Source organism: Heteronotia binoei, chromosome 6 (genome assembly GCF_032191835.1).
Source record: "Heteronotia binoei isolate CCM8104 ecotype False Entrance Well chromosome 6, APGP_CSIRO_Hbin_v1, whole genome shotgun sequence".
In the NCBI taxonomy this organism is placed as follows: Eukaryota; Metazoa; Chordata; class Lepidosauria; order Squamata; family Gekkonidae; genus Heteronotia; species Heteronotia binoei.
Genome location: NC_083228.1, coordinates 21692687 through 21705577, shown reverse-complemented (window position 1 = coordinate 21705577; position 12891 = coordinate 21692687). Strand labels below are relative to the sequence as shown.

At 44.9% G+C, this 12891-nt stretch overlaps 2 protein-coding genes across 2 annotated transcripts in view; one reads left to right on the top strand and one right to left on the bottom strand.

Moving 5' to 3' along the window:
* The window catches only part of CDK1 (cyclin dependent kinase 1), a 286235-nt gene that overhangs the window by 225215 nt on the left and 48129 nt on the right, over nucleotides 1–12891 (bottom strand). The window lies entirely within an intron of this gene.
* Nucleotides 1–12891, top strand: part of RHOBTB1 (Rho related BTB domain containing 1) — an 81961-nt gene that overhangs the window by 53875 nt on the left and 15195 nt on the right. Inside the window, exons 4-6 of the mRNA XM_060241094.1 lie at nucleotides 3189–3374; nucleotides 5800–6776; nucleotides 8991–9109. Coding sequence (XP_060097077.1) covers nucleotides 3189–3374; nucleotides 5800–6776; nucleotides 8991–9109 — 1282 coding nt within the window. The remainder of the gene's footprint in view (nucleotides 1–3188; nucleotides 3375–5799; nucleotides 6777–8990; nucleotides 9110–12891) is intronic.

Sequence of the window (12891 nt, the reverse complement as noted above, 5' to 3'; positions counted from 1 at the left end):
ACACTTTCCCTATGAAGAAAAATTAAAACGCCTGGGGCTCTTTAGCTTGGAGAAACGTCGACTGTGGGGTGACATGATAGAGGTTTACAAGATTATGCACGGGATGGAAAAGGTAGAGAAAGAAGTACTTTTCTCCTTTTCTCACAATACAAGAACTCATGGGCATTCGATGAAATTGCTGAGCAGTCAGGTTAGAACGGATAAAAGGAGGTACTTCTTCACCCAAAGGGTGATTAACATGTGGAATTCACTGCTACAGGAAGTGGTGGCAGCTACAAGCATAGCCAGCTTCAAGAGGGGGTTAAATAAAAATATGGAGCAGAGGTCCATCACTGGCTATTAGCCACAGAGTGTGTGTGTGTGTGTGTGTGTGTGTGTGTGTGTATATATATATATATATATATATATATATATATATATATATATATATATATATATATATATATATAAATAAATTTTTGGCCACTGTGTGACACAGAGTGTTGGACTGGATGGGCCATTGGCCTGATCCAACAAGGCTTCTCTTATGTTCTTATGAGAAGAGTCCTGGCAGGATTGAGCTAGAAGGAATTAGTCAGGTGTGCTGCATTTGGGAATGGAAAGTTCTGATTCTGAAGTGCCCTCCCCAAAATATAAAAGTGTTTTTTTCTTAACAGCCTGGGATTTTTTTCTGCCAGAGCCCACAGAAGCAGAGCTGCACCTGCGCTGGCCAGGGCTCCAGCTGGCCCGACCCACCATGCGGCCGCTATGTGCTCCCAGGCCAGGCGATGTGGCCTAATATGCAAATGAGCTCCTGCTGGGCTTTTTCTACAGACAAAAAAAGCACTGTTCACAGCCCTCTTCTCCAGCCGTTGTGAGGCTATAACGCATACACAAGACTGCCTGTCTTCCATTGTGTGTAAACTCTCAGCAGCGTCTGTGTTGCATTTCACAGGGTGGGTGTGTTTTTAGATACCACACAGATGTGCCAGACAGAGCTGTGTCCTCAGTGGAACGAGCGGAGCAGCCGCATGGAACAGGTAGATCATTAATGATTGAGAAAGCAAATGCTGAGATTCAGAGGTCTTGCTCTGTTAATTGCCCAAACTTGCAAGCACTATAAATTGGAGCTAAATTAAAGTTTAATAGAAATGGAATTGCAACGAGGCTCTTGGCAGTTTGCTCAGTAGAGCAGCTTTTCCTCCTGTTCAAGGGGCCCTTGCAGAACGGTTCCCTTTCTATCACTTCGTTCCTTATTTTTCCTTTTGAAAGATTTGCAGATCATCGGTGGTGTTTGCAGCATCTGTGATTCAGGAACCGATGGCTTAATTTGTAGTTATTTAGGACTCTTGCTTCAGAGGGCTGTTTCAGTATATGTTTGGATACAAAACCCCGTGCTTATATGAGTTACGTGGAGGAAAAGACACTTAAAGTAATTAACATAGTAATTGTTTTATGAAGCTCTAACTAGTCCTCCTTTTATGTCCTGCAGCCCTGCTTTCTTGCAATAGCAAGCAGTGTGCGAGGTTTTTTTTAAGCAAGGTGTTGGCACAATTCCATTTCTCTTTCTCTTATTGGTGCCTTAGTGTTCATTTCCACCCATGTTGAAGATGTGATTGCTCTTGCCTAGGCGAAGCGCCAGCTTAAAAACATCATTTTTCTAAACCACAATGGAAGTTATTGTCTACAGCATTGAGTACAGTAGGGGTCAACTGGTTGTCAGGTCAGAGTTTGAAAAAAAAAAAATGGAGCTTTTTCTCCTCTCAGGGCCATTTCATGCAGTGAGTTGTAACCAACGAGTCCCTTCTATCCAGGGGCGAAATTCTAGCAGGAGCTCCTTTGCATATTAGGCCACACATCCCTGATGGAGCCAATCCTCCAAGAGCTTACAAAAAGAACTTGTAAGCTCTTGGAGGATTGGCTATATCAGGGGTGTGTGGCCTGATATGCAAAAGAGCTCCTAGAATTCCACCCCTGCTTCTGTCCCATCTCCCTTTTGCTTTCTCCACCGATCAAAGTATTTTTTTTCATTAGAGGAGGAATTAATGGAAGGACATCGCTGGATCCAACGCAACACATGGGAATCACTAAATCCAGCCCCGGTGGGTTTTTTTTTAATGTACAGCTAACGTTTAAAAAAAAAAATTTAAGTACCTAGAGAAGAAGAAGAAGAAGATGAAGATATTGGATTTATATCCCACCCTCCACTCCGAAGAGTCTCAGAGCGGCTCACAATCTCCTTTCCCTTCCTCCCCTACAACAGACACCCTGTGAGGTGGGTGGGGCTGGAGAGGGCTCTCACAGCAGCTGCCCTTTCAAGGACCACCTCTGCCAGAGCTACGGCTGACCCAAGGCCATTCCAGCAGGTGCAAGTGGAGGAGTGGGGAATCAAACCCGGTTCTCCCAGATAAGAGTCCGCACACTTAACCACTACACCAAACTGGCTCTCCAGAGAGATAATGTATGAATGAGACAAAAGCATTTGGAAGCGCACTCACCGTACAACCCTAAGAATAATTTCCTGGGAGTAAGCTCCATTGAATAGACCTGAGTAGGATCCAGGTGGACCCGCTTTGGATTGCTCTCTTAGTATACTACCAAAGAGTCAAGACGTAACCAAAGTTCCTGCTGAGTAGTACACTCAGTGGCCCAACCAGGTTATATGCCGCACTATGGCTGCAATCACACACACTCAATAATGCACTTTCAATCCACTTTCAGTTCACACAGGAAAATCCATCTGGAAAGTGCATTATTTAATGTGTCTGTCTGCAGCCTATATGTGGAATGTCATCTGAAAATATCGGTTCATCTCCAAATCCTGTTACATCACATTTGTCCATTAAATGGCTGGGCAGCTGCCTAACTTTTCACTGGAGATTAAGAGTTTGGCACATTGTGAAGGGAGCAGATAGCTGCCAGTTTCCAGCTCTGGCTGTGGAGTGTTGCCATTGCTTTATTCCTTCTTTGCACATGACGTCTGTCCACTGGGGAAGAAAGAGGGTTCCATGGTCTCATGACAGCACATAATTTATCTTTAAAAAAAAAATAAAGAATGTATGACAAAGTATGTATGAACTGTACTCTTAACAACCCAGTCCCGATTCATCCTTAGAAAATGTTGCTTTTGCAATTTATTTGTGCAGAAGATTAAAAATGAAAGGCTGGAGCTTGGATTTTTATTTAAAACAAATGCGTATTTATTCCAGGTCTGATGTTGTTGTCCTGTGTTTTTCGATTGCTAACCCGAACTCCCTCAATCATGTGAAGACCATGTGGTGTCAAGAAATCAAGCACTTTTGCCCTCGCACGCCTGTCATTCTGGTTGGCTGCCAACTGGATCTGCGATACGCTGATCTGGAAGCTGTGAACCGAGCCAGAAGGCCACTGGCCAGGTAAAAGTTGGCTCTGATTGAGGTAGAATAGAAAAAATCTTATTCCCACTGGACAACATTTCCATATGGCTCCATTTCTGCAAAGAGCAAAGCGCTTTAATTGACAGAGGTACCTATAAAGCCGCCTTATGCATAATCAGCCTCTGGTCTACCTAGCCTAGTAGCGCTGACTTCAACTGGAGGTAATCCTGTAAGGCCTCAAGAAGACATCTTTCCTACCCTACTTCCTGTGATCCCATAACTAGAGAAGCATTCAGAGCATGTATTTTACAATTGGCCTCTCTGCCTGTTTTCACACTTCATAAAATTGGACCCAAGCACAAGGTAAATCCAGGCCAGTTTTATAATCTTATGCCAGATGGCTACTCCTGATTTTCCAGCACAGTTGCCTTCATTTTATTTAGAGGATGGTGTGTGTGAGAGAGAAAGAGATTGGGATTGTCACAGAATTGTTGCATGAAAAAGCCCTGCTGGGGTCCTGACTGAGAAAGGTCAGGCAAGAGCAATCTCATCAGATCTCGAGAGCTAAACAGGGCCAATCCTGGCAACTACTTGGATGGGAGACCTCCAAGAAATACCAGGACTGGGGTGCAGAGGCAAGCAATAGAAACTATCTGTCTGAATATCCAAGCCCGCAGTAGGGGTTGTCAGAAGTCAACCATAACTTCCAGACATCACACACAACTTTAAATGCATGGCTTGGCAAAGTGATTTAAAGAGCTGGCTTGGCGAAGTGACTTAAAGAGACAGATGCCTTTTCTAAGCTGGCCAATGGGGCGGTGGGGGCGTTGAGAGCCACACAATATGCGTGAAAGAGCCACATGCGGCTCCTGAGCCACAGTTTGGCCACCCCTGATTTATAGTCTGCCTTTCTCACTGAGACTGAAGAAGGGATACTCAGTGTGAAACAGTGCAACCCAGTGACATGTGACATCCATCCCGTGGTGCAATCAAACTATGGTGGAAAGTGCCATCAAGTTGCAGCCAACTTAGGAGGGTGACGCTGCAGAGTTTTCAAGGCAAGAGACATTCAGAGGTGATTTGCCATTGCCTGCCTCTGCATCACTAGCCGGGGCTTCCTTGGCGGTCTCCCATCTGAATACTAGTCAGAGCTGACCCTGCTTAGCTTGGGCTATCCAGGTCAGGGAACAATAGGACAGAACAAAAGAAATTAGAAACAATGCAAAAAATATGAGACACGGTATCCCATCAAATATGCAAAAAAGAATGTAATTACAGAACTGGGAAGCAATGCTGAAAGAGCAAGATATTATGTACTGTAAACAGTGACATATAGACTACTGTTAGGTTTCCTTTTCAAAAATGCCCTTCATTCCATTATAATAATAATTGTGTGTCATTGAGTCTCAGTCAATTCATGGTGAGCTCAGGACCAATGGGTTTTCAAGGCAAGAGATAAGTGGAGGTGGTTTGGCATTGCCTTCTTCTGCATACCAACCCCGGTCTTCCTTGGGGGTCTCTCATCCAGGGACTGGCTGTGGCTGGCCCTGCTGAACTTCCAGGCTTTGACCTGATCAGCAGCCTTCCTCCCTTTACAAAAATGCACTCCTGCACCATTCTGCTTTACACATAGGTAGAATGGGAGGCCAGGGATGGAATGGCTTTGCCACTAAAATAAGCTTTTTTAATGTAATCATTTACTGTTATTAGATCGGTCACTTGAAAAAAAAGATTGAACACTGTTTGGAGGGCAGCAAAATATCAACCCATGTTCCTGGAAAATCAGACAAAAGCAAAAGGATGCAACTACTACTGCATTTTCTTTCCTTTTTTAAAAAATTGCATCATGTGGAGGATAGGTCTCCAAAAACAGTTGTTGATATAATGGGTTCAAATCTAGCTAAGAAGGGACTGGCGATAATTGTGGATAGAAACAAGCGAAATCTATACCCGTACTCAAGGCTTATTTGTAGCAGGAAGTCCTTTGCATATTAGGCCACACACCCCTAATGTAGCCAGTCCTCCTGGAGCTTTTAGTAGCCCCTATACTAAAAAGCCTGTAAGTTCTCGGAGGATTGGCTACATCAGAGGTGTGTGGCCTAATATGCAAAGGACTTCCTGCTACAAAAAAAGCCCTGCCCATACTAGACCCTTCGAAGAACAGAAAAAGTACACCATGAAGTATTAAGGGCTGACTGAGTGTGATGGTTAGATCCTAGCTGGCATAATATAGTGGTTTAGATGGTTAGATTAAGCTCTGGGAGACCCAAGTTGGAATCCCCACTCTGTCATGTCAACTTGGACCAGTCACATACTCTTAGCCTAATTAAGGGTTATTGTGAGAATAAAATGGAAGAGAGGAGAACAAACCCTTTAAGCTGCTTTGGGTCCCCCTTGGGGAGAAACTTGGGGGGTAAATGAAGGAAGTAAATAGGTGAATGCTATTTCTTTGTGTAATTCACAGGCCTATCAAAAGGGGTGACATCTTGCCACCTGAAAGAGGCAGAGAGGTCGCCAAGGAGCTTGGGATACCGTACTATGAAACCAGCGTATTTGACCAGTTTGGCATCAAGGATGTGTTTGATAATGCGATTAGAGCTGCGTTGATCTCCAGGAGACACCTGCAGTTCTGGAAGTCACATCTGAAGAAAGTCCAGAAACCTTTGCTTCAGGCTCCGTTTCTACCTCCAAAAGCACCACCTCCCGTTATCAGAATCCCAGAGTGTCCCTCCACCAGTATCAACGAAGCCGGATACTTGTTGGACAATCCTTTGTGTGCAGACGTCATATTTATCCTTCAGGAAAACACTCAGATTTTTGCTCACAAGATCTACCTAGCTACCTCCTCTTCCAAGTTTTACGATCTCTTTTTAATGGAATGTGAAGAAACCACAGATTTATCTGAGTCACACTGTAATAAAGAAAAGACCAATAGAAACCCGTTGGCCAGAACGTGTAGCCTTGAGACGGACAGCGAGGGCGAAGTGGCAACCTTAAAAACCTTGAATGCCAAACTTGTGTCTTCAGCAGAAGGTTACGACACTCCAACAAGGTTAGAGCTTGAAGTGGGGGAAGCTGGCTGCCTCAAACGAGGGCTGGCCACTTGGGGCAAAGGGTTTGTTAGCATGCATAAGGAAGCACGAGTCAACCCCGTTTCAAAGAGGCCATGCGCGGTGACCATCGTCAAGATGGATGCCTCTGTTCAGTCGGGACCTTTCAAAACCGTCTTGCAGTTTTTGTACACGGGGCAGCTGGACGAAAATGAAAAAGACCTGACCCGGGTAGCTCAGATCGCTGAGATACTGGAAGTCTTTGACTTGCGGATGATGGTGGAAAACATCACTAACAAAGAAGCCTTCATGAATCAGGAGATTACAAAGGCATTCCACGTCAGGAAAGCTAATAGGATAAAGGAATGCCTCTGCAAAGGGACATTTTCTGGTGAGTTCAATATGCATGGGCACTTCCTCGTTTCCTTGCGAATTGCTCCGCAGCAGGGCTCTAAATAGTAACCATAGGCGGAGAGCAACTTGTGACTCTTTACAAGTGAGCCAGTTGCCCAGTTTGAATGCAGAAACAAGATTCAAGCAGAGCAGCAGATTGGAAAAAAGCAACTGGTTAGCTGATGCCCATGTTGACAGGGAACTACTTCCAGTGAGGATTCTTGTGAGCAGGGCAGGTATAGAATGGTTCCACCCAGGGCTTTTTTGGTAGCAAGAACTCCTTTGCATATTAGGCCACACACCCCTGATTTAGCCAATCTTCCAAGAGCTTACAGTAGGCCCTGTACTGAGAGCCCTGTAAGCTCTTGGAGGATTGGCTACATCAGGGGTGTGTGGCCTAATATGCAAAGGAGTTCTTGCTACCAAAAAAGCCCTGGTGCCACCACACTCAGGAAATACTCCTTGTCAACAAGACTTAGTTTGCTTTCTCCATGTGGCTGGGGCCCCAGGTTGCTTCACGTAGGAGGGGGGGTGCTATAGACCACTTGAACAATGGCAGTGTGGTACAGAGAGTAGATGTATTAGAAGTGAACCTAGGAGGGTAATGGTGAAAAGAGCTTTGAAGTCGCAACTGACTGATGATGACCTCTTGGGGTTTTCAAGGCAAGAGGTGCTCAGAGATGGCTTGCTGTGGCCTGCCTCTATAGGCTGACCCTTGGTGGCCTCCTATCTGTATGCTCACCAGGACCAACCCTGCTTAGCTTCCAAGTTCTAATGAAATCATCAAACAGGATGGGATGTAGGAGTTGAGTTCTGAAAAGTAATTGCTTTTAGGGCATATTTCCACTGTAGATTGATTGATTGATTGATTGATTGATTGATTATTGTTATTATTATTGTTATTTACATTTGATGGATCGCCCTATCCCGGCTAGTGGCCCCGTAGAGCAGAGTGGCAAAGCAGCAGTACTGCAGTACTATGGTCTGAACTCTCTGCTCACTACCTGAGTTCGATTCCAGCAGAAGCTGGATTCAGGTAGCCGGCCCAAGGTTGATTCAGCCTTCCATCCTTCCGAGGTTGGTAAAATGAGAACCCAGCTTGCTGGGGGGAAAGTGTAGATGACTGGGGAAGGCAATGGCAAACCACCCTGTACAAAGTCTGCCGTGAAAATGTTGTGAAAGCAACGTCACCCCAGAGTCAGAAACGACTGGTGCTTGCACAGGGGACCTTTCCTTTCCTTTCCTTCCTATCCTGGCTAGCGCCAGGCTCCAGGTGATGTACAACATTAAAAATACATATATATAAAATCAGTTACATTAAAAAATTACAAACCCTGATGGTGTCTTTAAAGTGCTCTTATTCAGTCATCACATCACATCAGGGGTGGGGGGATCCCCCCAAGAGGGTTTGGAGAGGAAAAAATACCAGCGTTACGAGTGCTCTAAAAGAATTCTGGGGACAGTTTTGGTGGTGAAAATTCTCCCAATTCCTCCCTTTAGCGAAGTACAGCCTCAGCATTTCCTTGGGGAAACCAGTTAAAGGCTGTAGTATATATACAACCCTTAGCGGAAATTACAAACACATAGGGACCTGCAGCAGACATTTGACTGGTTAGTTCACATCAATACTAACCTTTGTGCAGGAACTGAAGAGGCATGTCCGTGCTCCATTTCATTCTCCTACAGGCAGCCTGTTTCCTTTCTGTTTTTCCCCCTGTGTACATTAATTGAGGGCATGTCCAGTTTCTGACCCTCTGTCTAAAAAAATAAATCTGGGAGGGGAGGTCGCTTCCATAATTCCAAGACAAGCAGCAACTTGCAAAATTGGGCATAATGTAGGAAATGCAGTCTGTGGAACATTTTTAGGTACTGTGTGCTCCCTCCATTTACACAGAAAGTGTGTGGGCTGGGCAAGTTTAAATCACTATCATGCTTGCAAATGAAACCTTTGGTTACCAGGCTTCAGTAAGTGATAGATGCCGGAGCCCTTTCTCTTATGGAGGCCTAGTTTTCGATTGCTCTCTTTTCAAAATAAAATACATCTTTCTGGGGGCATCTTTAATGAAGCACATTCCTTGCCATAATTCTGCAGGAGAGTGGGGCGGGGATTGCCCCCCCCCCTGCCCCCCTCCCCCGTATGTCCTACCCCAGTTATTATGTCTGACTGCAAGCCTTTTGCATCATATGTTCTGTTTCTTTCATCCTGCGACAGATGTGACATTTAAGTTAGAAGATGGAAACATAAATGCCCATAAGCCACTACTGATTTGCAGCTGCGAATGGATGTCTGCGATGTTTGGAGGATCATTTGTCGAAAGCTCAAACAGTGAGGTATTTGTCCTCTTTGGCGTGTAACCTCCGTGTACCGTATACGCTTCACTCTTTTGAATTGCCAAACTGCAGTGGTTTAAATAACATGCTTTTATAGGAGGGCTGTCATCATCGACTCACTCAGTCAACATTTTCAAAAAACGTTTCAGGTTCTAAGTGACTCCTTTTGAAAGCTATCGTCTTTGAGTCAATTTCTGTGATATTTTTTTGCTTTTCTAGGTCGAGGGCAATTTTGGGTTTTTAGCTAAATACTAGTGTCCTTCAGAGAACTGAAGTTCTGGAATGAAAGGGGGATCTGTTTAGGTTAAATGGGCTGGAAACATTTCAAGCCACTGTTCCAGAGATGGGTAATTGGAGGCTCCCTCCCCCCCACCAGCCAAATCAGGATCCCCGGGGAGTACAGGCCTGCTCCCTAATCTCAAATGCTAAGCGGGGAGGGAGATGTACTGTGAGTAACCTATGAGGAAAGGTTAAAACACCTGGGGCTCTTTGGCTTGGAGAAACATCGACTGCGGGGTAACATGGTAGAGATTTACAAGATTATGCATGAGATAGAGAAGGTAGAGAAAGAAGTACTTTTCTCCCTTTCTCACAATACGAGAACTCATGGACATTCAATGAAATTGCTGAGCAGTCGGGTTAGAACTGATAAAAGGAAGTACACCCAAAGGGTGATTAACATGTGGAATTCACTGCCACAGGAGGTGGTGGCAGTTACAAGCATAGACAGCTTCAAGAGGGGATTGGATAAGCATATGGAGCAGAGGTCCATCAATGGCTATTAGCCACAGCTTATTGTTGGGACTCTCTGTCTGGGGCAGTGATGCTCTGTGTTCTTGGTGCTTGCGGGGGACACAGTGGGAGGGCTTCCGGTGTCCTGGCCCCACTGATGGACCTCCTGACGGCACTTGGTTTTTTTGGCCACTGTGTGACACAGAGTGTTGGACTGCATGGGCTATTGGCCTGATCCAACATGGCGTCTCTTAATATCTTTGGCAACCAGATTTGCCAGAAAGCCACTTTGGGAGGGATGGGGGCCAGTGCTTTGACCCTAATTCTGCTGTCCAGATGGTCCTCCAGAGAATCTTGTTTCTGGTCCATGTTAGTACCTTCAAAAAACACCATTTCCTTCTCAGTCTCATGTCACGTTTTGTATTTGGGTTCCAGCTACATAAATACATTCAGTCATGCAAGGCACATGCATCTATAGACATCCCTTTAAGTCAGGCTGCAAGATATTTAGAATGTGCCTTAGGTAAATTCTGGAGAGCATGCAATATTGATCTTTTATGTAAATACCTTGAACCAACAGACGCATCTCTCTTACCACTTCAGAGTTCCTCTAAAACATGGTGCATGGTGGGTGATTGACCCAAAGGATCCTGGGCTATTTTGTCACGTGAGCGGTCAGAAGCTAAGCAAGGTTGACACTGGCTAGTTTTTGGATGGGAGACCTCCAAGGAATACTCGGGTTGTGACACAGAGGCAGGCAATGGGAAACCACCTCTGAACATCTCTTGAAATTGGATTTATATCCTGTCCTACACACTAAATCTCAGAGCGGTCACAATCTCCTTTGCCTTCCTCTTCTACAACAGACACCCTGGGAGGTAGGTGGGGTTGTGAGAGCTCTTACAGCAGCTGCCTTTTCAAGGACAACTCCTACAAGAGCTATGGCTGACCCAAGACCATTCCAGCAGCTGCATGTGGAGGAGTAGGGAATCAAACCCGGTTCTCCCAGATAAGAGTCCACGCACTTTTCACTACACCAAACTGACTCTCCTTGCCTTGAAAACCCTACAGGGTCACCATAAGTCAGCTGTGACTTGATGGCACTTTCCGCTACCACCAAGTTATGTTTGACCTCTGTTTATAGATTATTTGTTGAATGCTGTGAGCCACCCCAAGGCCCATGACCCAGGAGAGGAGCAGAGTAGAAGTCTAAAAAGTTAACAAACAAACAGACTAAAAGCTGGAAAGTGATAACCTGAGCACAATGTTTATTTATTTAAAATACTGGTGATCCTCTTTTCTCCCTAAGCAGGAACCAAAAGCAGCTTATGTTTATACGCCATCAAGTTGCAGCTGACTTATAGCGACCCCAGCAAGGGGCTTTCAAGGCAAGTGAGAAGCAGAGGGGGCTTGGTAGGGATGTGATTCTAGCAGAAGCTCCTTTGCATGTTAGGCCACACCCCGTAATGTAGCCAGTCCTCTAAGAGCTTACAGTAGGCCCTGTAAGCTCTTGGAGGATTGGCTGTGTCAGGGGGTGTGGCCTAATATGCAAAGGAGCTGCTAGAATTCCACCCCTGGGGCTTGGCATTGCCTTCCTATGCAGAACCTCCTTAGTGGTCTCCCATCCAAGTACCAAACCTGCTTAGCTTCTGAGTTCTGGCTGAGATTAGGCTATACCACCCTGTCTTCCCTCCCTGAAATGGCTTAGAAAGAATTAAAATGCCAAGCTACTGTTGTCTGGAGTTCTTGTGATCTCAGGAGATCTTCAGGCTCCAGCTGGAGGTTGGCTTACCTTGCAGCACCCATCAGGTGACTTGATGCCACAGGACTGGCATAACTTAACTAGGCCTGGCTGCTTGCTCCTGTTCAGCAGCAACCCCCGCTATGACAGCCACTGTGACTTAGCAGTTGCCAACTCCAGGTTGGGAAATTCCTGAAGATTTGAGGGGTAGAGCCTGGAGAGGGTGCAAACTCAGACAGGTAGAATGCCAAAGACTCTACGCTCCAAATCAGCCATTTCCTCCTGGGGAACCACTGTTGCCAATCTCCAGGTGAGAGCTGGAGATCACTCAGAATTACAGATAGTTTGGCATATTTTCAGGGGAAGTTGAACATATATATACACACACACATATATATACATATATACCCTGTGAGCTCTTACCAGCATACTCTTATAATCAAGATCCCCCCAAACATCTTTTAATTGACTTTTTGGTAATCTGCCTTTAGGCTATCAATGATGATGATGATAATTTAACCACTGGAATTTCCAAACATTACAAACCCCAACAAGATACTGTGCTTATTAAAATGCCGATTTTTCCACATTGTTCTGTCAGGGTAGTGAAAGTACTAACAATGTAGAAAAGTCTGCCAAATTATTCTGAGTTGGCATTTGCGATTTTGAGGAGGAAGGAAGGAAGGGCAGCTCAGCTCAACGCGATTTATTTTTATCCAAAACTCGGAATAATTTTCTGATTATTCGTCGCATTTTATCCATCCTAGCTTTGCTTTTGGCTCGATTGCGGAGGGGAGGCATCTGCATCGAGAAGACGAATTATACCCCTCAGCGCTTGCAGTAGTTGCTCTCCTTCTCTGTATTTTTGTATTTAATATTCTGGAAGACTGTGTTCTACTTAAATTTTTTTTCTCTCTCATTACTTTTAAAAACAGCAGTAAGCATAATTCCTTCCCTAGAGGCTGTCTCAGCAGGTGGTTCATTAAAAATACATACCTTGATTTCTTAGTAAGCAGCACTCTGCAACAGGAACATATATTCATTTTCTAAAATCTGGTTCCTAATTATAAGCCCTAATAGACTGCGTTCTTCTTTGGCAACCTTAAAATATTAATTGCAAAACCTTGGATATTTGTAGCCCAGAAAGCACCCAGCTCTTGAGCTCCTTGGGTTCAAAAGGATAGGAGCACAGCCTCGGAAATGGAACGAAGAAAGTAGCCGGATCCAAGAAGTGTACGACACATAGAGCAGGAGGCAATTTGACATAAATATAATGAGCACCGTGTAATTTATTTATTGTTCTGAAATT